A 25603-nucleotide genomic window follows, 5' to 3' on the forward strand; every position below is an offset into this window, starting at 1 on the left:
GACCTGAGAAGAAAAGAAAATAGAACACATCCGTCTCCAGTCGTTTCCCTGGAGTTCAAGTCCATAGATTATATATTATGTTTTCGTTTTCGTTTTTTTTTTTTTTTTTTTGAGACAGGTTCCTGTGTAACAGTCCTTCTGGCTGTCCTGGAGCTGGCTCTTGTAGACCAGGCTGGCCTCGAACTCACTGAGATCCACCTGCCTCTGCCTCCTGAGTGCTGGGATTAAGGGTGTGCTGTTTATTATTTTTTGCTACATGTTATTCCTTACTCTTCAAACTGCTTTTCACTTGGACTATCCATGGCAAATCTTGCCCACGTTACAGCCTTATTATGCCTTTAGTGGGTGGACATGTTGAATTTGTAAAACCTAAAAGCACCTATAGATTTAAAAACAAGAAACCTTGCTGGTTGACGCACGAGGCAAAAGCCTGAACTAGCTAGTTTCCCAAAGCAAGTCTGCAATTTATGCACAGAAACCCCTTAGCTTCCCCGTGAGCTGTATATTTCATGCACGCGTGTTATTTCGGACATTAACAGCCATTCCCACTTTACAGGAGATTTAACCTAGTACCTTCTGTCAAATTGCGAGCGCCTACTACAAAGCTGGAAACCTGGAATCTTTTGAAGTGTTAGTCACCTACGAAGTGAGTCACTCCCTGCAAGAGTCTCCATGAGAGCCTGCATCGGTTTGCTCATCTATCTGTTTTAGCGGTGCTGTGGATCTGTGGATGTGCAGACTCGGGGTGGGTGGGTCAGGGGAAAGCGATCACAGGCAACTCTCGAGCTACCTATCTGCCATTTCAGGGAAATGATCATTTGTAGAGCAAGCTTATGACCAGACCATGTATCCGACAGACAGACACTGAGTTGGGGGAAGAACAGCTTGTCGTGGAATCTTCTGGAGAGCTATGGGCTGAATACTTTTTCCCCCCTTTTCTTTTTTCCAGCCAGCAGGAGCTGGGTAAAGGCGTTTGCTTCAACTCAGGACGCACGTTTAAAGGACGCAAGGGCACACGCTTCACGCTGAGAATGCTTCTCCCTCCGCTTCCGTCTGCTGGGTGGAGACCTTGCGGGTGCAGGCACCTGCAATTTCCGCCCTCTTCCTACCCCCTCTTCCGGGCCCAGGCGCTCCCGCCCCTGCTCGGGCGAGCGGCCCCCCTCCCACTGTCAGATGGGGGGCCCCGAGAGCGAGCAGCCAGTATCCCCAAGGTGGCTCCCAGGACCTAAAAGGCTCTTTGAGAGCGTTAAGTGGAGACAACGAGCCTCCCCGTCAAAGCCCGGCTGTGTGTGTGTGTGGGGGGGGGGGGGCAACAGTGCAGCGCCCGGAGATCGGCTCGCTGTGTGAGCCTGTGTCCCCCCAGCTCGCACAAGCCCTTCCCCTCTCCTCCCGGAGACCCCCCATTGTCTCCCTGGCTGTCACGGTCTGTGCGGGGCGACAGGAGGGACAGCGGGCGGCTCGCCCGAGCCTTAAAAGGTCTAAGGCCGCTTTACTGCAGCGGTGGGCGAGCGGGCGAGCTAGCAAGCGGCCACGCCCGCTGCCGCCCCGCAACCGGGGCTCTGATCACAATGCCCCGGCCGCAGAGCCCGCCGTCATTACCGGGGCGGCCGGGAGGGGGAGGGGCGGGTGGGGGGGGGGGAAGACGCGAAAGGTCCCGGATGTGCCCGCCAGTAGAGGTGTAGGGGGGAGGGAGCGGCTTCCTTCCGCGGGCCGCAGGGGCGGCGCGGGAGGGAGGAGGGAAGGAGGAAGGAGGGCGGCTCGCGGGGGCGGCGGGGGCGAGCCGAGCGCGCGGGAGGAGGAGGAGGAGGAGGCAGGGTCGGGGACGCGCTCTCCCTGAGCTCGCCTCGGGCGGGCAAGCGAGCGGGTGGGCGGGGCGGGCGCGCGCCGGGGGAGCGGCGGTTGCGCCGGGCACCAATCAACGGTTGCCATAGCAGCGTTTGACGTCATTGTGCGTGTGGTGCCCCTGCTGCCGGGGCTAGTGATTGGAGGAAACCCCGTGTCTGCGGAGCCGCTGTAGCCTGTGAGCAGCCAGATCAGGGACAGAGTCTCAGCCTCGCCGCCGCCGCCGCCCAGGGACACTGCCGACCGGGTCCGTGTGCCGCCACCCACTCCGGACACAGGTGAGCAGCCTCCCGGGCTGGCCCCTCCGCCGCTCGCCCGCCCCGCCGCGGCGGGCGTCCCCAAGGATCCTGGACCCGGGCGGCGGCTCGTCCCGCCGAGCCCCGGGCGAGCGCCCACGGCCGCCCCCGGGCCGCTTGCTGCTGGCCCTGCCGGGGTGCTGGTCGCCCCGTCCGCCCGTGTCCCGTGTCCCCGGGGGTGGGGGTGGCGGAGGAGGCGCCCACGCGCGAGACCCTCCCGGGTTTGGGGGGGGTAGGGCTGAAGCTCGGGCGAGCGGGCGAGCGCCATCCGCCCCCGCCGGCACCCGCTTCCGCCGCGGCTGGGACCGGGGCCGTGGCGCAGGTGAGGCGGCCCCCACCCCGCCGTGGCGCCCCCGCCGCCCCTCCCCCGCCGCGCGGGCAGCCAGGTAGCGCGCGCGCGAGAGAGAGCGAGTCTCCGGGGTGGGGCCGGCTCGCCCTCCCGCTTGCCCTCCCGCCGGGGACCCGGGGCTGAGCTTCCTGGGTCCCTCTCGGTGGCTCACTCGCTCGCACGCTCGCACACTCGGTGGGTGGGTGGGTGGTTGGGGGAGGGGCTCGGCCTGGGCGCCCCGGGGACGCAGGGGGGTCTCCGGCCGGGTGGGAGGTGAGCATCCTTCGGGGAGAGCGGGGGCTGCGCCGGTCTGGGTGGGGCCCGGCCCCTCCCATCCCCCTCCTCCTCCTCCGCAGCTGTCGGGGGCGGGAGGGGGGACCCCGGGAGGGAGAGAGCGGGGTGTGTCCGGTGCGGGTCGGCCGCCGTCGGTTCCGCTCGTGCGGGCGCCGCTGGCTGGCATCGGGGGGCCCCCTCCGGGTAGGGCGAGCCGCTCGCCGCCGCCTCCTCCCCCCCACCTCCACCACCCCACCCCACCCGACCCGACCGCTCCTCCCTCTCGGCTCGGCGGTGCTCGGGTTGGGTTGGGCTCCTTGACACAGTTCCGCCATGACAAAGAGAGAGAGAGGGCGAGCGAGCGAGCCGGGGACCGGCGGAGGCGCCAGCCTGGGCGGAGCCAAGAAGGGGAGGTGGCTGCGGGCGGCGCGGACGCGAGCGAGGACTGGCGCTGGCTTTAAAAAGTCTGGGGCGCGGTTTCGGCTCGCCCCCGCTCGCCCGCCCGCCCGCCCCGGGCAGGCGAGGGTTAAGTGGGTGCGGCGAGGGCTCCCGCAGTGTAGATGCTGGTTCTTCGTGTGCTTCCCGCGGGGAACCGGGCGGCTGAGGTCGGCGGGGGTGGGGCCGCCGGGGCCGCGCTGACATCACTTCCCAGGGCCGTTTCTGGTGTGAGGTTTCCAGACCGCAAAGGGTTAACTCGGCCTAGCCAGGCCCCGGCGCTTGTTTCAGTTGAGGATGCTTCTCATTGATTTAACGCCCCCTCCCTCCCCACACCACACCACCCCTCCCCACCCCCCAAAAAAGCGATTTCTGGAAAGGTTAAAGGAAAGGGTGCGATGGTGGCCTTGGGTGGTGGCGGTGCATTGGGCAGTGACTGTCATGGAAATTCATTTCCTGGGATCCCTGTGGTTGAGAACCGTGCTCTTGACCCCGTTCAAGGAAAGAAAAAAAAAAAAAGTTGATCAGAAATAAATTGGGATCTAGGGAACTTGAACTGCAAAGGAGATTGGCGGAGAAGACGTTAGGGCCGACTTAATAAATGGTGACTTGGAGAAAAGCCATGCAGGGGGAGTCTGCACCTAAACTGCAGTGTGACATCGCAGGGGGCGCCTGCGCTTGGGTTGGCCCTGAGTGCTCGCTCCCTGCTGCGCAAAGTGTGCATGTAACTCCATGTAGATGGGTCTGTCTGGTCTCGGGGCGAGTGATCCCTAGTGGTTTTATATTCAGGGTATCCTAAGCATCAGTCAGTCAGTTTCCTCAGATAGTTTTCATCCAGGAAGTGTAGCAGATCGGGCTGGAGAAAGTGCTAGGTAAAAGGTAATCCACTCGGGGTCAGAGTGCACACACTGAAGGTTAGCTGGCCTGACTCACGGTTCTGCGAGTGGAGTGCTCTTCATGGACCTTCTAGGTCCGGATCTGGAGTGTTCTCCCCAACGCACTCACGCACACACACACTCACACACACTCACACTCACACTCACACTCACACTTACCCTCTCACTGTAGGGAAAGGTGGTGAAGTGTAGGTCACTCTGCATTGGGATTAAGTTGAGCTTTTTAAGAAAACAAGTGTGTTGGAATACACAGCAAGGGACAGCAGGCTGAGCGATGACAGGTCTGTGTCACAGCTTGAAGGTGGCTTTTGATGATAGAGTAGCACATATATGCTCTGATCTTACCTGAAATTGGGGGTCTCCTAAACAGGTGGGGGGGCGTCTGCCATTTGCTAAGCCACTGTTAATATGCTCGGTATGTACGTTTTCTGGTTGATGGGAGGGGCTGTATTTTAACTTGCCGTGGTTTAAGATACTAGTATACCTTGTTACAGGTACAAGGAGCTATTCTAATAGGAATTTTCTGAATATCCCTTTTCTTCCCTTTGCAGAATATCCAGTTATGGATAAAAATGAGCTGGTGCAGAAGGCCAAACTGGCCGAGCAGGCTGAGCGCTACGATGACATGGCAGCCTGCATGAAATCTGTAACCGAGCAAGGAGCTGAGTTATCTAATGAGGAGAGGAATCTCCTCTCTGTTGCTTACAAAAATGTTGTAGGAGCCCGTAGGTCATCTTGGAGGGTTGTCTCAAGTATTGAGCAGAAGACGGAAGGTGCTGAGAAGAAGCAGCAGATGGCTCGGGAGTACAGAGAGAAAATCGAGGCAGAGTTGAGAGACATCTGCAATGATGTGCTGGTAAGAGCCCTGAGCTTCAGCCCTCACCGTGGCCAAACCAGAGGGCGAAAAGGCGTGTACAGTAAATGCGATCATGTTTGTCAGGCACCTGAGGTTAAGTAGAAACCAGACAAACCATCCATCCATTGACGGTCTGTGTTCCTGTGGCGCTACGGCTGGCAGTCTTACATGTATGTGTGTGGAGAACACAGGATTTTACATCCTGGTTCTTTGTAAGAATGTGGTAGAGACCCTGCAGGTCTAGTTCCCTTCCCTGGCTTGGCTGCCATGATAATAGAGTAGCCTGCTGTGCAGGAAACTGGTTTGCAGTTGCTCGTTGGGATTAATGTGTTACAAGTCAACTTTGAACATTGACAAACAAAGAAAGGAGGTTATGAATAAACTCAAACCTGGTCTTCAGCTTCTCGAGTATCTAAGTATTTGGCTCCTACTGTGTTGAAGAAACAACTGTGCCTCTGAGCTAAGAGAAGTAAATGTTACATTGGTGTGAATTTTGTTTTCAAAATAATGTTGTTTTTTTTAATTCAGAAAGTTGATATAATCTAATAGAAGACCAACCAATTAAATTTCCTAGGCAGGATCCATCTTACAGCCCAGGCTAGCCTTAAAACTCCTGTTGGTCCTACTCTCAGTCTCTCAAAAGCTGGGAGGCACTACAGCTGGCAAATTAGAATTCTTTTAAGACTGTCTTTATTGATAGAAAAGTTTTGATTCCTAAATTGTCCTTATTTTAACCCTTCAATATGTTTTCAGGCTTTTAAAGATTGAACCCATTTTAAGATTTGAGTTTTTTAAAAAAATAAACTGAAATCTAGTGGTTTCTGCTTTGGGTACATTTTTCTTTTTTATAAAAGCCTTCTTATAAAGGCTTTTATAACTGCTATTTTCACAAGGTTGAAAAGTGCTATATTGAAGATAATTTATCTAAAATTGGGTAATTAAGAACATTGGAAACCAGAAAAATGTTCATATGTCTATTTCATAATAAAAATGTGTTGGGTTTGTTTCTTCCTGCTTTCTTTGCTATCACTGGGTTTTATTGAGCCCTAGTGGGCTTTGTGGAATTTTTTTTTTTTTTTAATTTCTCCCAACTACTGGTTTTTATTTTGGTTTCAAAGGGTGTTTTTAACAGATGCAATTTCTCCTAAGACAAGAACATATTTCAGGGATAAAAGGGGACATGCTAACATTTACCTTCTATGAGCTTGTTTGCAAATCCAGGTAGGTGTTGGGATATTTTCCTCAGGTAGGAAAGAGAAGTTCTGGGATTCTTGAGGCTTTTCCTAAGGAGACTAGCAGCTTCACCTGTCTCTTTGGTTTCCTTATGATGAAAACTGACAGGCAGATAGATGAGGAGATGCAGTTGTCTGTCTGTAAAGAGCCTCTATAAGGGTTTGAAGGGCTCTGCGTAGATTTGCCTGCATGTGTGCCCCCTCCGGGATGCACCAGCTTTCACAAGGCCTAAAGGAAGGGTGTCCCTTGAAAGCTGAATTTCTTTACCATGTAAGTGACTTAGAGAATTGTAAACAAGCTTTTGCCTCTAGTCTTGGTCTTTTCATAGTACAGCTTTAGTTCATAACATGTTAATGCTCTAATATTGCTGAACAGTTTCTTGGGAAAGAAGATGGTAGAATTAGGCCCTCTGTACTGCTGCTATTTATTCCAAGGCTGTTTTGTGTTTAAACTTGAGAAGGCTCAGTCAATACCTGTTTAAAGTGGGCTTCTGTGAGGGTTTTCAGAGAGATGGTGCTGACTTAGAAATAATTTTCATATAATTCCTTCCTCCTCATAGTAAAGTAGAAGAGTAAACTACAACTAATACTTCTTGGGGAGACAAAAAGTATACCATCGTGCTTTATGAATCATGGGTGTGGTTTCTCTCTCTGAGAAAAGTGAGCAGCTAATCTTCTTGCAGAATTCCTGTTATTGGCTGGTAGCATCCAACTATGAGTACAACTTAATTGTTCTATTAATCATATTAGCTGAGAAAGAAATATTCCTAGCGCAGCAACCCATTCTGGCTGTGTGTTGTCAAGTACCCAGTACTCACCATTTAAAAAGTAGAGGGGGAGTAACTACCACATGGAATTGGTCATTAGTGTGTTTGTCAAACATGGATTTTTTTCCTTGCATGGGATATACCCCAACCTTTTCTTTCTTGTGCTGTTAATTGGAAACTGCATGCAGTATTGAATCTGATGTAGTCTTCCTTTCTTTCTAGATGCTTAAACCAAACTCTTGGTGAGAGGACCCAGACACTAGAGATACTTAATTCTTCATACATGCAAAAGATAGAGCCCCAAATAGGGTAGTTTATGTAAGTCATAATAAAATGAATTAGTATATACTAGGAAGCCTAAATCAGACTTTAAATGGAAAGGTCTTAAATTTTGTTTTTTGTTTTTTTTTTTGTCTTTTTATTTAAAATAGAGTTTTACAGTGTGGGGCAGTCAGTCCTTGTAGGACAACTGAGTTCAGTTCGGTAGGAATGACTTGAGTGCTGTCGAGGAGGGGGAGCCAGGTGCAGTTGCTGGGCAGATTTTTATCTCTAGTCCTCAGAATTACTGTTTATTAACTAGAAGAGGGACAAGATAAGAAAATGAGGCAGCTTTTATTTTTTTAATGTCAGCATGTGTCTTGGACTTTAAAAATCGCTATGTAGTCTTTATTTGAGCAGTAAACCTGTAGATGGCTGCCATTGGAGTAAGTACAAGGGTTTTGCAGTGGTTAGAAGCTGCCTTTACTGTTTCCTAGGATAGGTGTTTACACAACCTTCATTTGTGACTTGGTATTTAACATTCAAAGAACTAAGATGGTGTAGTGCCTTCCAGGAAGGCGATGGGGTAAAAGGGAAAGAAAGGATGGACGGACAGACTTGTTTAAACAGCCAGTGACTTGACCAAGACCAGCATGCTACCATTCTGTCTTGGTAAGCAATACCTAACGGGTTAGGGTTACCGTAAAGTAGATACCATGGAGTGTGTAGAAGAGACCTGTGAAACACTTTACAGTGAGCGGGAAGGTTGAATTTAGATGAGAATTAGCATGAAAAATATAATCCTAGAAGTCTTTGACAGTCTGAGGAAGAAAGGTTGACTTTTTATACAATGAACCAACCCTTAAACCTGTCCCAAAAAGGGCGTTTTCTTCCTAGGGTGGTACTAGCTTACACATGCTTTTATTCCTTCGAGTATGGTCAGTTGTCATTGTGTGGGACATTGGAAGTGATGCACCAGAAGCTTCCCAGTGGGTGAACCGATAGACCAAGTTTGTGATCATAGTTGGCTTTAAACGTTTATTTTAAATTACAGCAGAGATCTTTGTGTCCAATTGCCTGTTTTTCAAATGGGATCCAGATCTTTGCTTTCACTGTTTTACATATCCATTTTCCTAACTGTGTCTTCTATATAAGATGGAGTTTAAAATGAGAGCTTAAATGTTTGATAACCAGTTTAAAATGTCTTTTTTTTTTTTTTTTGTAATTAGTTGTTCTTGAGCATCTTGCCATACTTGTATTTAACTTAATGTCTCAGTAGTCAAAGCCAGTAAAATGGAATGCCTGGCATAATTTAGAAACTGAGGGACATTGGAGTGGTTGGAAAACCTAGCTGGCCTCAGACACTTTAATCCAAGTTTTGGGCATTGATACTTCGTAGAGAAATCAGCTTAAACATTCTCAATTAAGAAATTTTGTTAATTTGACAAACTAAGTGACCTCCTGTGAGAGCTGTTCTCATTGTTAGACCACTAGTCAAAGCAGAGCTCTTTTGTATGCTTTATAAAAACAAACCCCTTTTCAATAATTTCTCCAAGAGACAGGACTAGGAAGGGAAGGGAAGTGGGCACTGGCCAGATCTTGAAAGATCCATTACAATGTTGTAAAAGGATTAAGGATTTCAAAGGTTATGGGAAAGAAAATGATGAAAACTGTCTGTGGGAAGAAGGTAAAAATAGATGTCATATAAAGAAATTTGGGGCCTGGTGCAGTGGCTCACATCTTTAGTCCAGTGCTGGGGAGGCAGAGGCAGGCTAAGGCTGCACCGTGAGATGTGAAGACGCTGGATTTATTAGTCACTTTTCTCAGGCAGCTTTGGGACGGGACGGGAGGTTTAAGGACACAGTCCGTTACGATGCTGCCTGTACTCAGGGTCACCCCCAGGCGGATCTCTGTGAGTTCGAGGCCATCCTGGTCTACAGAGTGAGTTCCTGGACAGCCAGGGCTACACAGAGAAACCCTGTCGAGGGAGAAATTCCTAGAACTGTGTCCTTGCTGTGATGAGACTCCATGACCACGGCACCTTGCACTGGAGGCGGGAGCTGATGGAGACCATAGAGGGAAGCTGGTTACTGGCTTGCACAGCCTGCTCTGTTATGCAACAGTGGTTCTCAACCTTCTTAATGTTGCCACCCTTTAATTCAGTTTCATGTTGTGGTGACCCCCAACCATAAAATTGCTTTTTACTCATAACTAATTTTGCTACCATTACCAATAATAATGTAAATACATGTTTTCCAGTGATCTTGGGCGATTGCTGTGAAGGGGTCCTTTGGGACCACCTGCCCTGGGACAGCACCACCCACCCACAGTGGGCTGGGCCCTCCCCTGTCAGTCACTAAGAAAATTGCACTAGAGCTGGCTCTTAAGAAGGCAGGCATTCAGCTTGTGGCAGGTTTACATAAAACTAGGTGGCACACTTGATTCCTTATCATCTTGACACACAGTCATCACTGTTAACCCATGGCCTTTCCTTTATGGTAACATAGGAATAGCAACATTCCATTATAAACATTTCAAATTTTTAAAGTCCCACAGTCTTTAAAAATTCAGTCTCTTAAAAGTCTTTGTAAAATTCCCAGACCCCTAAAAGTTAAAAGTCTCTCAACTATGGGTTCCTGTAAAAGCAAAAATAACTTGAGTACTTTCTTCAAAAAGGAAGGGTCAGGGCATAGTCACAATCAAAGCAAATCAAAACCAAACCAGTATAAATAACTCAATGCCTAATATCTAGGATTCACTCTGGATCTTCTGGGCTCCTCCTAAGGACATTTCTGGGTCGTTTCTCCAGCTCCACCCTCTGCACCATTCTCGGCTTGTTTTCTAGGCGCGAGCCGACTCCTGCTGCTGCTGCCCTTAGAGGTTTATCCCATGGTTCTGGGATCTTTGCTGCACCTGAACTGCACTCGTGCCAGTATCTTCTCCTGGGCTCTCTTCATAGTGCTAAATGTCTCTCTGCATGACCCCTTCAGTCCTGGGCCTTCAACCGCTCCTGGGGCTGCACCTTCACCAGAGTCCTCTCAGAGTGCCAGGCCTGAGCTGCTCTCCATTCTTCTGCAAAAGCAGTGTGGCTGCCTGTGGAACACAGTGTCACCTGAGTGACACGTCTCTTGTTAATCACGGCTAGTTTCTCAGCCCCTGCTGACCAGCACCAATCTTCCCAGTAAAACAAAGGTTTAGCTTCTGTGGTTCAGGTCTTGTTCATCCCCAGCTGATCAGGACCACAGGCTCTTCATTCATTACGACACACACAGTGCCCCAGGAGTCTTTAAGGGACTCCGCTCACACTTGCTCTGCAGCTTCACAGCCTCCACCGTCTGTGAAGCTTCACAGCCTCCACCGTCACTTGCTTTGAACATCCTCCCCAAACAACGTCATCAGGTCTGTCACAGAGATACCCCATTGTCCTGGCACCAGTTTCTGTCCTAGTTAAGGTTTCCTTTGCTATGACCAGAACAACCTAAGAAGGAAAGATGTTTGGCTTACACTCCCAGGGCAGGAACCGAGTCAGGAGCTGATGCAGAGGCCATGAGGGGTGCTTAGTGGCGTGCTCAGCCTGCTTTCTTACAGAACCCAGGACCACCAGCCCAGGGATGGCACTGCCCACAATGGGCTGGCTGGCTCCTCCCCCATCAGTCACTAATTAAGAAAATGCCCTACAAGATTGCCTACAGCCGGATCTTATTGTTTATTGGAGACTTTTTCTTAGTTGAGGTTCCCTCCTTTCAGAAGACTAGCTCCTGTCAAGTTGACATAAAAAATTTTATTTTCCCCTTCAGCTCTTTAATAATTTATATACTAATATTAGTTTTTCAGAATTGGATTTGATTTCTGGGGCCTCTTTAACCAATGAAAGACTTGGGATTTTTTTTCCCTTGTGAATGTCATGCATTAATCTTTTGAGTGATTAGCACATAAAGACTGGATTCTAGAAAATAGGCCTTTATATTCGTGACAGTACTCAATAACACATTTTTGATTATAGAAAAGAGTTGATTTTGGCATATTTATGCTGAAGGGTGGGGTTATTAGAGTCAAAATTAAGGGTGTTCTAATGTCTAGTAACTAAAGTCTAGTAAGCTTCTTAAGTTTGTCCAGGGCGCTTGGGATCCTACAGTGTCTTCCATCTTAGTTCTGTAGCCCTTCCGTGCTATGACAGTTTCAAATTAAGGGATAGTGTCTCTACTCAAAGCCAGTCTTTCCCTGAAATTGCTGCTTCTAATCATCGTTTGCAAACTGGAAGTGTGCTGTCTGCTGTCTGCTTACTGTTTCCACCTTTTAAACCCATTCACACTGATTGCTACAGGATGATCCCCTGGGCAAGTACCTGCTAGAATGGAGATGTTGCTGAGTGTAAATTTGCTCTGCGTTGTCAAAATTTTGTTGCATTTTAAAACTCAGTTTTTTGTGTGTATGTGTGTGTGTGTGTGCCACAGTAGCACTTGGAGTCAGGACAGCTGGGATAGTTTGTTCTCTCCTTCTGAAGTCACATGGCGAGACTATCCCTTACAGTCACCTCACTAACCCTCAACCATAGATTGTGTGTGTGTGTGTGTGTGCGCGTGCGTGTGTATGCACGTGCATGCATGCGTGCGTGCGTGCGTGTGTTTGAGCCAAGGTCTGGCTCTCTCCCTACCCGGCCTCAGAATTTGCACATACCTGCTTAAAGATGGGTGAACACTTCATCAGTCCTGATCTAATCTTAGTGGACAAAAACAAAATCTTAAAAAAAGATTTTCCTGTCTGTCTGTCTGGTGCCCAAAGAGGCCAGAAGAGAGTGTTGGATCCCCTGAGACTGGAGTTGTAAACCCCAGTTGTGAGCTGCCCTGTGGGTGCTGGGACTGGAAGCCAGGTCTCCTCTAAGAACATCCAGTGTTCTTAACCACTGAACCGCTGTAAAGACTGTTTTCGTGCTGTGGCTGGTCATTTCTTAGAGTAATCTATAAAACTTTTTATTCTGTACATTTGCTCATCTTTGTCAAACCCTGTGAAACCTTTAGTATCACATGGTGATGTCCTGGTATGTGGGCCAAGGGCTTCTGATTCCTCACTCGTGTTCCCTATGCTAAGACCCACAAACACCCAGAGATAGAATTTGGGAAGACGTCAGAAACGTGGGCGATCAGGAAGGGACAGGTGTCCGTGAACTCGTAAGGCTGTTTTTAGTAACAGTGCTTTTGTGAGAAAGACCTTGAGCCAGTCCCAGGGCGATCTGAAGCTGTTTTCTGGCCTCTGTTGGTACCAGGCATACATGTGGTGTGCAGACATACATGCAGGCAGAACATCTATATGCAAAATAAGTAAATAAAAATATTAATAAACATCAGTGCTCAGTTTACAGGGACATATACTTGGACCACATTCAACCTCTGGAATTGGTTGTGTGATGCTAAAATTGACAGTTGAACACTGTAAACAGGCTTTAGCACTCTTAGATGTTTTAGTCTGATGTATTTACCAGAACCATGCGTGCTCTTTTGCGTAATGACTTTTCCTTCAGTTGTCCTTAGTTCTCTCAGGTTGTTTCTGTAATCTATCCAGAGGACAGTGATCTGCCCCGCAGGAGGAGGGTGTTTCTGTGATCTGTGTAAATGTCTGTACGTGTCTATAGGAGTGACAGTTGGGACAGGTTATACATACTTAACTGCCCTATAGTTAATGTTCGTTGACCCATGTTTTGTAACTCCCGTCATAGAAAAGTAAACATAAGCCCCAGCTTGTAAGTCTTGACAAACTAGAGAAGGAAATGACTGGTACACAAAGCGGATGTAAGGCAGGGGAAGCAGCAACGATGTTTTTTAAAAAGGAGGGCTGATAGGCAGCTTACAGAGCCTGTGTCTCGTCTGCACAGGTTAGCGCACTGTTAGTGTTGGCTGCGCGTGGGGAAATGCGTTCTGTGATTGTTAGTGTAATAAAGAGCTGGATGACTCTTCTTTCTTCTCCTATGCTTTCTGTACCTCTCTTTCTCTGCCCCACTCTGTTCCTCCATTTCTCGCTCACCCATTGTAATAAACTGATTAATATAAAAAAATAAAAAAAATAGAGTTGAATGGCCAATAACTAGGCAGGAGGTGTAGGTGTCAGAGAGAATTCTGGGTATTGCACAGTGGGGGTTGGGGATGATAAGAGGTCAGCGTAGAAATGGGTTAACTAACCTAAGTTGTAAGAGCTTGTTAGTAAGAAGACTGAGCCGTAGGCCAAACAGTTTATGATTAATTCAAGCCTGTGTGAGTTTATTTGGGACTAGACAGCTTCAGAACTGGTCAGGACAGAAACTTCCGTCTACAAGTTTGGACTGTGTGTGATAAAACCTTGACTTTGAACATTAAACTGTAAAAAGAAACCATTTGAGACAAAACACTGCTAAAAATGTGGCAGTGTTAGAATGATGACTCAGTTGGTAGCGTGCTGTGCAAGCATGAAGATCCAGATTTGATCACCAGCTCCTACATAAAAAGCTGCACGGACCACCATGGCACATGCCTACAGCCCCCCTCTGGGGAGGCAGAGACAGCAGGTCCCTGAAGCTCACTGGCCAGCCACCAAGCTAAACTGGGGTCTGGTCTATTAACAGACTCAAAAAGGGGGCAGGGCAACTGTGGACCTACAGGTTGACCCTGGCCTGTCTGCGTGCTCAGCTTTACTATGGGATTACTTGGTGGTAGTGGGGCCCAGGGTTGGTGCCACTTTTGGAAAGGACTGGGGAAGGGGGGAAAGAAAACAGGATCAGGAGTTTCAGAGTAATTTTATCGAGTCCTGGTTGCTACCTGTATTGACCAGCAATTACATGTGAGTGGGGCTTGCTGTGGTTGGTTGTTAATTTGAGTGCTGTAGATACTCCTCCCTGAGTATAAAACTATCACAGGGTTGGTTGTTAAAAACCATATAAAATGTATCTGTCAAACCTTAAAATAGTATAGATATCTTGCTTATTAAATTTTTGGCCTAAATACTTTTTATGGTATTTTAGAGTTACTTTATCAGATGTCCCCCCCCCCCTTTTTTTTTTTTATCCGAGACAGGGTTTCTCTGTGTAGCTTTGGAGCCTATCCTGACACTTATTCTGGAGACCAGGCTGGCCTCGAACTCACAGAGATCCACCTGCCTCTGCCTCCCAAGTGCTGGGATTAAAGGCTACCTTATCAGATCTCATGCTGCCTTAAACAAAGGTTTGCTGTGTGCTTGTTGTTGGGAAATGCATTGGAGTTGGTGACCTTTTCATTCCTTCATAACGAGGTGGGCGACTGCTTTTGAGACCCCATCCTACAGCACTTGGTTACTGTAGGAAGCCAAACAGCATAGGTGGGCAAGCGTGTCGCTAGGATGGCCTTAAGTTCCCAGTAAAATAAGCTCTAGGCACCAACCATGACATTAACATTTTTGTGAGCACTTCACTAAAGTGGTTAGTTTGGAGTCACTGCTGTTGCAATTCAGAAGGGAATTGAAGCCACGTCGGCCACAAGGGGGAGTAAGAGACTAATTCACAATGAATTCATGACTTAGCTTTTTATTTCAGATTTTAGGAGAACTGGAAATAATGGGAAGTTCCATAAAAGTGCTGGGAAAACCTATGGGAAAGAATTGCAAAGACCAGAAGTGTGAGCTGCATTGTGCTTAGAATTAGATTTCCTGTTTTAACGGAGGACATTCTAGTTTTACCTGACATAACGACGCAATCTAAAACAGAGGAAGGGTTTTGTATGCTTTCTATTTTTATCCAAATAATGATTTTAACTAGGAGTCTAACAAACCATTAGAGTAATGTTTAAATTTAGCAGATTGAACTGTCTGTCGTGTTTTACACATCTCACTGGAGCAACTTTCCCATTTGATGTGCATTTGTAATTGTTGTTTGCAGTCAGGCTGTGTTTGGGGCAGGGGTTCGGGCGTGTCGTACAGTGAGTGGGTCACACTTGGGAATCGAGTGCTGACCCGTAACGCACTAACGCTTTACCTTACCGCTTTGCTTTAAGAAGGAGGTGGGTGCTCTTGAATTTCAAGGGAATCTGAGGAAAACAGTATTAGAGACACTCTCCTGGGATAAAATGGGAAAGACTTGGAATTAACATAGGGAAATGACACTGGGGCCTGGGGCGGAGACTTGTCATTGTCTTGGTGATGGTTAAGGCCAAACCTGGCTCACCTACCCTCAGACCAGCATCCTTGCCTCACGCAGTCTACCTCTGGTCTTTGCTGCTGCTCCTGTCCTAGTTGGTGCCAGAGGTTAGAAGGGCTTGGCCAGGCTACATCTCTGCCGTCTCAAATGTCAGAGCACGGGATTTCTTTTCTCTTAGGAAAACATTACCTGACAGTACCTGCCTGTTTCTGTTGTTAAAACGTTAAGTGATGAGCTTGGTGTATTCATGTTTTATATTTGCTTATTTGAGAAATAAGTCTTTAAGATGCTAAGGTAGTAAAAATTGTCCCACTCAAGGTCATTCTAAAATTCTCATTTAAACTAAACTGTTGAGCTGGGCATTGGTGGCACATGCCTTTAATCCCAGCACTTGGGAGGCAGAGGCAGGTGGATCTCTGTGAGTTTGAGGCCAGCCTGGTCTCCAGAGCAAGTGCCAGGATAGGCTCCAAAGCTACACGGAGAAACCTTGTCTTGAAAAAACCATTTAAAAAAAAAAAAAAAACTTAAATTGTTGAAATTTGGCATTTAATTTATTCAGAATTTACTATTTTAGGGCCTTAGATGTGGGAACATGGTAGGTTTTTTGCTTGTTGTTGTAACTAGTGGAGTGGAGGCAGGGTCGCCGGAGCTCATCGAGTTCGGTGTCAGACTTTGAGAAACACAGTTGAGAGTGGGAAGCTGCCATTTTCTGTGTCTCCCGTTTATTTTCTGCCAGTCTTCTTGGTGTGTGTACCATTCTACCGTGTAAAGTTGTCCATCCTGGCTGCCACAGAAAGGACACTTGTTCTCCTTAAATCAAGATCTCTAGAAGTAGACACGATGTGGGTAAAATTTGAACACTGTAAGAGTTACCTTTAGGAAGAATGTAGTGTTGAAGTATTTTAGCACAAATAAGAATTTCCTCTTGTTTTGAGGTAGGGCAGACAGCAAAAAACAGTTGCTGGATTTTACAATGTACAGTCTAAGGCATGATACTTGAACAGTTCTAAGAGATAGGTATGCAGGCACTTGTTAGTCATTTCTACAGTGTGGTCCGGTGCTGTCATGATTGTTTCGATGACAGTGTGTGGGGGGGTGTGGGGGGGTGTTGTCTGTATGCGTGCTTGTGCACCATGTACATACCCAGTGTCCTTGGAGAGCAGAAAAATCCCTTTCAACTCAAGTTACAAATACTTTAGAAGTTACCATGTAGGTGCTGGGAATTGAACCTGAGTCCTTTGGAAGCAACCTGTGATTGTAAATGTGGAGTTCAGCTGCCTCCAGCCTTGATGCTATTTTGACTTTAGCATTTATTGTCTGAGAAAATAGCTAAGTTCCCTTATTTATCAGAAAGCAAGGCAAGAAGGGACTGTGTCCTTCACTGTTCTGCACTCACAGGGTTAGTAGTAGTAATAAGAGATTATATCATCCTTGGAAGTAGAATAGGGAGAAACACAGGTGTCTCTTCCTAGGCTCAGTACATGTTGGTGACTTTTGTAGATTATGACTTTTTCAAATGTTTTTGGCTATTGGTGGTTTGATTGAAAAACCTCTGGTTGTGTCCAGAAAGGCAGGTGTGAGCTGCTGTCGTGCATGGGCTCCTCCTCTTATTTCAGAGAACTTGAGATAGGCTGTAGTGAGTCAAATGGGTGTTTGGTAGACATTGAAAATTCAAGGAACACAGTGTTTGTTACACTGATAAATGAGAACTCTGGAGAATGTATTCAATGCTGTAATCTTGTGTTCCAACAATTTTTTAAGGAGTGCAAAGGGTGTTGACGCTTGGAGCACGAGTTTCAGATAATAGTCTTCTGTGGTGTCCTTCCCCGTAGACCTTGTGTGTGACACTAGCCTCCTTGTAAACTAGGTTCTCCTCACTTTCCATGTACATTGTTAGGGAATCTCATTGTGTGTTCCCCAGAATTTGTCAGTGCATGCTCATGTGTGCGTTCACCCTTCCCTGTTTGCTGCTCTGTCTGCTACAGTGGAGTCTTTGTTGTGGCTTCCTTGAGTAGATTTCATTGCTTTTGGTCAGTTTGGTAGTTGCTTGCCCCTTGTGTTAACCTCAGGCAGTACATCTAGAGTTGAGATTTGAAAAAGACTGTATGTTGGTTTTTAGTCTCCTCTTCAAAAACCCCAAGTTTTCTTTTTGAATCGTAGAGGAGGAGAACTCACTCTCCACTAGTCTGCTTATATACAGGGTTTTCCTCATAGGAATTTAACTGGTCTTCTGGGGTGGGATGCCTAGGCTTGGGTGCTGTGATTATAGGCTTGCACCCCCAGATGAGCTTTACACATAGGTGGTCTTCCCCATTGGAGGTTTCTGTTATCCCTTCCCTTTCTCCTTTGATGCATGGCTAAAGTGTAGACTTGGTCACGCCAAGTACAGTGGTTGTGGTGGTGTATCTTAGCGTTGATTGTCCTTTTCAGTGGACATACCTACCACACTGTTGGAGCAGAGGAACTACACCATGGTAGTGCTCAGGTTTCTGGGCACAGTTGTAGAGCATCAGGTAATCTGTAGGAAACATATCCCGAAAATGGGTTGCAGTGGCCGCTGAAATACGACAGACGGACATTGGAGTCCCTGTCTTGCTCTGTAAGACTGGCTTATTCTTCCTTAGGACTCTGTGGCTTGGCTGGACAGTTCTTCACATGATACGGGCTCATTTGTTTGAGCTAGAATACTGGCTATAGGGGGAATAAATACCCTGTGGCCCCAAAAGCATGTGCGTGTCCAGGGAGCTGAGAGTAGCCTGTCTGTCTCTTCAGCAGGACAGCTCTGGGTTTAGCAGAGAACAGGACCAGCAGTCAGCACGTCTAGCCTGCACTCGAGGAACAGGGAGGGACCTTGTTACCTCACTTAGGAATGACTGAGAAATGGTGCAGGTCAGCTTTGAAAAAAGTCTGCCACAATAATACACAACATTATGAACCAAAACTCTTATAAATTTAATTTTATGCCATTATGCTATTGGAAGGTTTAAATAGAAGTGTGCCATTTATACTTACCCCAATGTCAGTGTCTTGACATTTTTTCATTTGCTAATGTTCATACTTGATCTTCCTCAAGCCTTGCATTCTGGTTCTGGTTAACGTTTACGTTTGATGCCTCCTTCAGTATTCAGATTGGGGAAGTGGTGCTTATCTGTTAGTGCAATTGCCAAGAAGTTGTTGGGGGGTACAGAGTTACTATGAAAAGGAGGCTGCTAACTTCCGTTCACATTTATCAACACTTGGCTTGAGGTTTTTGAATCACACCCTCCACACACTGGGATTGATTCCAAGACTGTGCATGGCCACTGAGACATTTCCAACCCTTTGGGTGGTTTGCTTTTATTTGGGGAGATGGGGCTGTTTTTGGGGGGCAGGGTCTCCATGTGTGTAACCCATACGCTGCTTGAGCTCAGAATTCTTCCATGTTGGGATGACAGGGTGCCCATGCTGGCTGCCTAACTTACATCTTGAACAATCCAGTCACTGCTAAGTTATTGTATCTTTGTTTAGTTGGTTGGTTTTTCAAGACAGTGTTTCTTTGTGTAGCCTTGGCTATCCTGGAACTCACTCTGTAGACCAGGCTGACCTCAAACTCACAGAGATCTGACTACCTCTCCTCCTAAGTGCTGGGATTAAAAGGTGTGCACCACTGCTGCCCAGTTAAGTTACTGTATCTTTGTGACCTTTATTTCTGCACACATAGAAAGAGCTGCAAGATGAATGTTTGTTCACTTTCACACACCCCATCATTTGAACATCGGTGTTAATATTCAACTCTTATCAGAGAATAAAAACCAGAATTTAGATCCCATGTGTCTCCCTATAAGAATAGGCTTATCTGGGGGTCAAAGTAACGATTACCAAGAAGAAAATCAGTATGGTGAGAGTGGTTTGTTCACTCAGGTCTACTTTTCTCCCTCCAGTGCAATTATATAATTCACTTTTAGTTGTTAATGGTTTTAAAGCAAAACTACAGAATGAAATTTTATTATTTTTAATGATCTATAGATTTAAATTTTGCTGTGATGGAATTAAAGGTCTTTTACATCTGTAGCGTTTTCACTGCCCTGATGTACTCACTGATAACTTTGGAGGCGGTCTCTTTAGTTCAGCCTGGTTTCGAAGGTTATTAGAAAAAAATGAAGATTTACAGCTTTGTCCATAGTGTTTGCTTAAGATGCTCTCAATAACTTTGCTTTGTTAACTTTATGGTTTTCTGTTTTTTCTTTCTTCCTCTCTTCTGAAGTCTCTTTTGGAAAAGTTCTTGATCCCCAATGCTTCGCAAGCAGAAAGCAAAGTCTTCTATTTGAAGATGAAGGGCGACTACTACCGCTACCTGGCCGAGGTTGCTGCTGGGGACGACAAGAAAGGTGAGCGGGTTTCCTAATTGGGTGAGCTGTGTGGCCACTCACCTGGGGAAGACCACGTCTTTGGTGTACTGCTTGGAGCACTGAGAGGGCCGTGTAGGGCTCCTTTCCTCTGGCCAGCTGCTGTCCCGGGAAACCATTGGGGGTGTTTCTGTGTGTGGCGGTGTCTGCTTGCGTGGCTATCCAGTGCCCCTGGAGGTCAGAGTAGCGCAGTCAGATTCCCTGGAACAGGCATTAAGAGTGTTGTGAAATCAACCCAGGTCTACCGGAAGAGCCATCAGTGTTCTTAATCTGAGTCGTCATTCCACACCCACCCCAGTAGCAAGTGGGTAGTGGGATCCGGGACACCATTTTGTTTTAAATAAAAGAGCCTAATTTGCTTAAGTTTGTTAGATTTTAAATGAAAGGTTTGGCTGCAGTGAAGCTGTAGCACAGAGTTTGAGCGTGGGTTTTACTATGTTTCGTTACCAGGAATTGTGGACCAATCACAGCAAGCATACCAAGAAGCATTTGAAATCAGCAAAAAGGAAATGCAACCAACACATCCCATCAGACTGGGTCTGGCCCTTAACTTCTCTGTGTTCTATTATGAGATTCTGAATTCCCCAGAGAAAGCCTGCTCTCTTGCAAAAACAGTACGTATTTCACCTGTTGCCTGGGAGGGGGTTTAGCAGTCTTGATGGCTTGGTACTGAAGTGTGCTTTGTTTCTGTCATCGCAGGCTTTTGATGAAGCCATTGCCGAACTTGATACCTTAAGTGAAGAGTCGTACAAAGACAGCACGCTAATAATGCAGTTACTGAGAGACAACTTGACAGTGAGTACCCTACCCACAGCTGTCGGTGCTGGGTGTGATTAGAGAGTCTGTCTGTACTTTAGGAATATTTACCATCTCTAAAATTACTAAATACAATGTCTGTCTACTGGTGAAACCACAAGAAGAAGAAAACTGCCTTTCTCAGAGCTCATTGCTGATAGCTTGGACTTTTATTTTCCTTCTCATCCCAGAGTTCGTTGCTTGCTTCAACAACACAAGTTAAAACTGGTGTCTTGGGGTATGATAAGTTAGAAGCTTAGCCTGGACTGTACTGACAGCAAGATTTAAAAGTAAACATGGGACTGTTTGTGTTCGAAGTTGGTTTTCTTGTCCTTCAGTCCTCCTGTTTGTATGGCTGTGACAGCTTTACACAGCAGGAGCTGTGTGTGGGGCGATGACCTGCCTGGTCTCTGCCCCTGGGAAGGTTACTTTACTGCATTGCTGTGCTGAAGATCTAAGGAGGAACTAAATTGAGAGTGCGTTTCAGTGTGTTTGTTTATTATTTAAATTGGGGTCCAAATAAAGCCTGTGCTTCTTGGGTTGTCCCTTGAGATAAGTATTAAATTTGAAGTTTTGAAGCTTAGGTGAAAAAGTTACTCAACCTGTACTGTGTCAGGGAAAAGTAGAAATGGTGTGTATAGTCTAGTGTTTCTGCGTGTTCAGTTTCGGGCCATCTGTCTTACAGACTTAACCACCCTTTTGCATATTTCACTTCCAACGCTGGTCTACTGCCAAATAACTAAAATTATTTTGGTAAACGTAGTTGCGGTTGTCTATACAATTAAGAGATTTGAAGTAAGAAATAAAGGCTGCAGAATTGAAAATTTTCTATGTGTGCTGGAGATGGAATTCAGGGTCTCATACATACTAGGAAAGCGCTTTACCACAGAGCTGTAGCTCTAGCGAAAATGAAACAATATGTTAAATAATGAATCATTTGATTCATTAATTTTTAATAGAGATTTGGCTCGTTGGGAGAGCATTTACCCATGTGTGTAAGGCCCAGGATTTAATCCTCAGTAACTGCTAAAATTATACATACAACACTGTGTATACACACATGTACACAGGTATGTATGTTCCTTCTCAAAAAATCAGGAGGAGGCAGGAGAAACACAAGCCTAGGCCAGCCTGGACAGTATGTAAGACTTAGTGTCAGCCTTCCTTTCCTCCTCTGAAGAGGAGAGGCGAGGTTTAGAGTAGATGGGAGGTCTGGTTGTGTGGAACTCCTGACTGATGCTCTCATCCCTGGAGTTGTGGGTGAGTGAGGAGGAGAAGCAGGCTCTGTCTGCCCTGAGCCTTGTTGACTGAATCTGGCCAGCGAGGTGGACGCCTCACCAGAAAGCTGTCTGTATTACACCTTGTAGTTTGTGATGCTTTTGCACAGATCCTACCTTACCAGTTAGGATGAGGAAGACAGTAGAGAGGCTCATCTTGTGGTTTATCTGGAGCACACAGGCTGCACCCGGCATCTGGCTGTCTTTAGAGGACTTTCCTTGTAGACCACGCATTAGGTTGGGCTTCTTGGCTCTCATTCTTCAGTTCATAGTTCATTCAAAGTCTCAGGTGTCCTTGCAGTTAGCTCAGTTGATTGGCCTGCTGCTGCTTTTAGAAGTTATCATTATCCCTGTCCATGATCGAAGCCTTCCTGGAAAGCACTGGAAACCATTGACATTAGAAAAACTAGAAATGCAAAAACCAATATTCTGTCTTTGAGAACTGGGATTGTGTGTTCCTGGGGGTGGGAGGACAGCTTGCAGGAGTGGTGGCTCCCTGTGGGGTTGGGCTCCTCTCCCCCTTAATGACTGTTTATAAAGACAGGTGTGCCTAGGGCAGTCTGCCTAAGGTCAGGCTGGTTTCAGGGATCGTTTTTTAGCTTTCTGAGTGAAGTTCGAGCTCACGTGCCAGGACCTTGGCATGCGCACAAGACAGGGTTTCTTGGTTTTTGTTTTGTTTTCCGTTGTAATCTGAAGCGTGCTGAAAAAAAAAATCTTTCCCTCTCTTACAGTTGTGGACATCGGATACCCAAGGAGACGAAGCAGAAGCAGGAGAAGGAGGGGAAAATTAACCAGCCCTCCAACCTTTGTCTGCCTCATTCTAAAATTTACACAGTAGACATTTGTCATCCATGCTGTCCCACAAATAGTTTTTTTGTTTACGATTTATGACAGGTTTATGTTACTTCTATTTGAATTTCTATATTTCCCATGTGGTTTTTATGTTTTAATATTAGGGGAGTAGAGCCAGTTAACTTTAGGGAGTTACTCGTTTTCATCTTGAGGTGGCCAATATGGGGAAGTGGAATTTTTACACGAGTTATACATGTTTGGCATAGTACTTTTGGTACATTGTGGCTTCAGAAGGGCCAGTGTTAAAACTGCTTCCATGTCTAAGCAAAGAAAACTGCCTACATACTGGTTTGTGCTGGTGGGAATAAAGGGATAATTGGTTCCAGTCAGGAGTGTAGCTGTTGTGGGTACTTTAAGGTTGGATTGGAGCACTGGTGACGCTGTGGTACAAACAGCAGGTGTCCCCTGGATACACCGCGGGATCGCGTGTCTGCATGCACACCCTGGCCACAGCTCCGGAAGTGGTCCCTAAAGAAAGTTGTGACCCAATTTACTCTGATAAGGGCAGAAACGGTTCACATTCCATTATTTGTAAAGTTACCTGCTGTTTGCTTTCATTATTTTTGCTACACATTTTATTTGTATTTAAATGTTTTAGGCAATCTAAGAACAAATGTAAAAGTTAAAGACGCAGTAAAATGAGTTGCTTGGTGTTCACTGCTCCACGTGTATCAAGCGCAGCGGTAAACAAAACCCCGTGTATTTAACTTTGTTTTTTTAGTTTTTTGTTTTGTTTTTTGCTTTTGTGATTTTTTTTTTCCTTTTTGATACTTGCCTAACATGCATGAGCTGTAAACACAGTTAACAGGGAAACGACTTGAGATGACGGCTAGCTTTGTTTAATGTCTTATGAAATTTTCATGAACAATCCAAGCATAATTGTTAAGAACACATGTATTAAATTCATGTAAGTGGAATAAAAGTTTATGAATGGATTTTTCAACTACTTTTCTCTACAGCTTTTCATGTAAATTAATCGTGGTTTTGAGACTTACCTGAAGGAAATTGTGTCCTTATTCCCTCTTGGCAGCTAATGGGCTTTTACCAATTTTGAACACAAAGTTAACAACAAAAACGCTAATGTAACTACCATTCTCTACCATCTCCAGTATCCTCCTCCTCCTTACCTCCTTCCAAACGTGGCGGGGACCTTTTCTTTTTCTGGGTGTCGGGGGAGATTGGTTGGCAAAAGGTAATGTGTTCCCTTTAAAATTTTGGTCTACGGCGTTTTCTAACTTAGGAAGCCACAATGAATGTTGTTGGCCCAGTGTCACAATGGGCAGCATTAACTGTTAAGTTTTGTGCTTCCAAATCGCTGTTGCTTGATGCTCTTGCAGCCTGCCTTTGATTTCCCGCCCTCTGTCTGTCTGTCAGGTGCACAGGACCACTCCCTTTTACTGTCTTGTCGGCCGTGTATTTGGGGAAAGGCCGCATGATCTCTCTGGCTCCACTCAGTGTCTGAGATACCCCTCCTCTGCTTGCATCCCACAGCTCCCTCGTCCTCTCCCCTGCAGCCCAGCTCTCCTCGGTTGAGCCTGTGTTTATCTCCCTGGAAATCCTGCCCCGAATGGCCGTTCACCGTCTCCCTTTAAAATCCTTCCTCTCGAGTAAAGACGGGGCTCAGTCATACCCAAAGCTCACACCCTACCGAGTATTTCCTCAGTACCTTACAGAAAACACCAAACAAAAATGCCATTTTAAAAGAGGTGTATTTTTTTTTCTTTTCTTTTAGAATGTAAGCTCCTCAAGAGCAGGGACAATGTTTTCTGTATGTTCTCTTGTGCCTGGTACACTGTAAATGCTCAATAAATATTGATGATGGGAGGCAGTGAGTCTCAATGATGAGGGCAAGAAAAACCCAAGCACTGTTGGTTCTATGGCTTATTTCATTATGACCTGATGACATTTGGAAATACCAGCCCTTTTGGACAAATCATCCCAAACACTGCATTCAAATAGCAGTTGGGGGCGGGGGCTGTTTTCAAGAGAAATAAAAATACATCATTTGTGGTCCCATGACGCATCTTCATTCACAACCCATTTACCTTGATTTTTGCCTCAGCTCCCAGGCCAAGGAGAATTAAGCTATGGACAGCAGGATGTCATCTCATTCAAGTAAACTACAAATGATACCTGAAATCTGTCACGTTTGCCGACTTGGCTATTCATATGCATTAGACGTTGCTAAACTAGTTTGATTCTGCAATTGTGATTACTTACCTGCTACTAGTTATTGGTGTTTTTATGACTAGTGCCCAATAGAAGATTTGCAACCTCAAATTTTCCACCCCTTGGAATTTGAATAATAAATTTGTTTTTAACTTATTTCCCTAATTGTCCCAAATCAAGGCTTCATGTCTGTTTTGTTAATACAACATAAAGCCAGGAAACGGTTGGATCCAGCAGTGTCCTGTGTGTGTGCGCGCTAATTGGAATTATACCTTTAAAAAGGACCATGAGTCATACTGATTGGAGCAGCACTTCTGTGCTGAGGCAAAAGGAAGCTTGACCTCAGGCCCTTGCCCTTGATAGCTGTTACTCCCCTCATGTCCCCAAAAAGGGGAGGTACATGGAGGGGAAAACAGGCTAAGCATTACCTGTCTCACAAAGTAGTTGCCAGTCCCACCATGTTGTAACGCATACAGCATACATGGGAATCTGCCGACACCGTATGTAAAGCATGTCCCGCCATCTTCAACCCCCCACTACCCCCCAACTTGACAGTGAAGTCCAGTGACCGAAAGTGACTCAGGCAGGTGCTAAAGCACTGCACCCTGGGGTGTGGGGAAGTGTTTGGCTTTGAGCAGGCCTGGAGACCATGACATCGGTGCCTACTTGGATACGAAATTTATAGACATGTTGCTAGAATAGTTAAGGCCTGGATCAGCCAGCTGTTGGGAAGACTGTTGCTTGCCCTGTGTTAATGCCTCATCACCTGGTCTTGTAAGAAGATCTCCAGTTTACTGGGACACTGCAC

General features: G+C 46.4%; 1 protein-coding gene across 1 annotated transcript; it reads left to right on the forward strand.

Moving 5' to 3' along the window:
- The first annotated feature begins 1980 nt into the window (after nt 1-1980).
- Ywhaz (tyrosine 3-monooxygenase/tryptophan 5-monooxygenase activation protein zeta) lies at nt 1981-24488 on the forward strand. Its single transcript, XM_027431488.2, has 6 exons — nt 1981-2120; nt 4622-4926; nt 19561-19684; nt 20153-20316; nt 20402-20497; nt 22506-24488. The coding sequence occupies exons 2-6, from the start codon at nt 4633-4635 to the stop codon at nt 22563-22565; spliced, it is 738 nt and encodes a 245-aa protein (XP_027287289.1). The 5' UTR covers nt 1981-2120; nt 4622-4632; the 3' UTR covers nt 22566-24488.
- Nucleotides 24489-25603: the final 1115 nt, after the last annotated feature.

This window comes from Cricetulus griseus, chromosome 10 (assembly GCF_003668045.3).
Source record: "Cricetulus griseus strain 17A/GY chromosome 10, alternate assembly CriGri-PICRH-1.0, whole genome shotgun sequence".
Taxonomy (NCBI): Eukaryota; Metazoa; Chordata; class Mammalia; order Rodentia; family Cricetidae; genus Cricetulus; species Cricetulus griseus.

What these genes read in the sequence shown, in the direction of transcription:
- Ywhaz (XM_027431488.2), top strand. Translation starts at nt 4,633, where the DNA reads ATGGATAAAAATGAGCTGGTGCAGAAGGCCAAACTGGCCGAGCAGGCT. An exon ending in ACATCTGCAATGATGTGCTG is followed by an intron (nt 4,927 to 19,560) that starts GTAAGAGCCCTG and finishes TCTCTTCTGAAG; the next exon opens with TCTCTTTTGGAAAAGTTCTT. An exon ending in TACTGAGAGACAACTTGACA is followed by an intron (nt 20,498 to 22,505) that starts GTGAGTACCCTA and finishes CCTCTCTTACAG; the next exon opens with TTGTGGACATCGGATACCCA.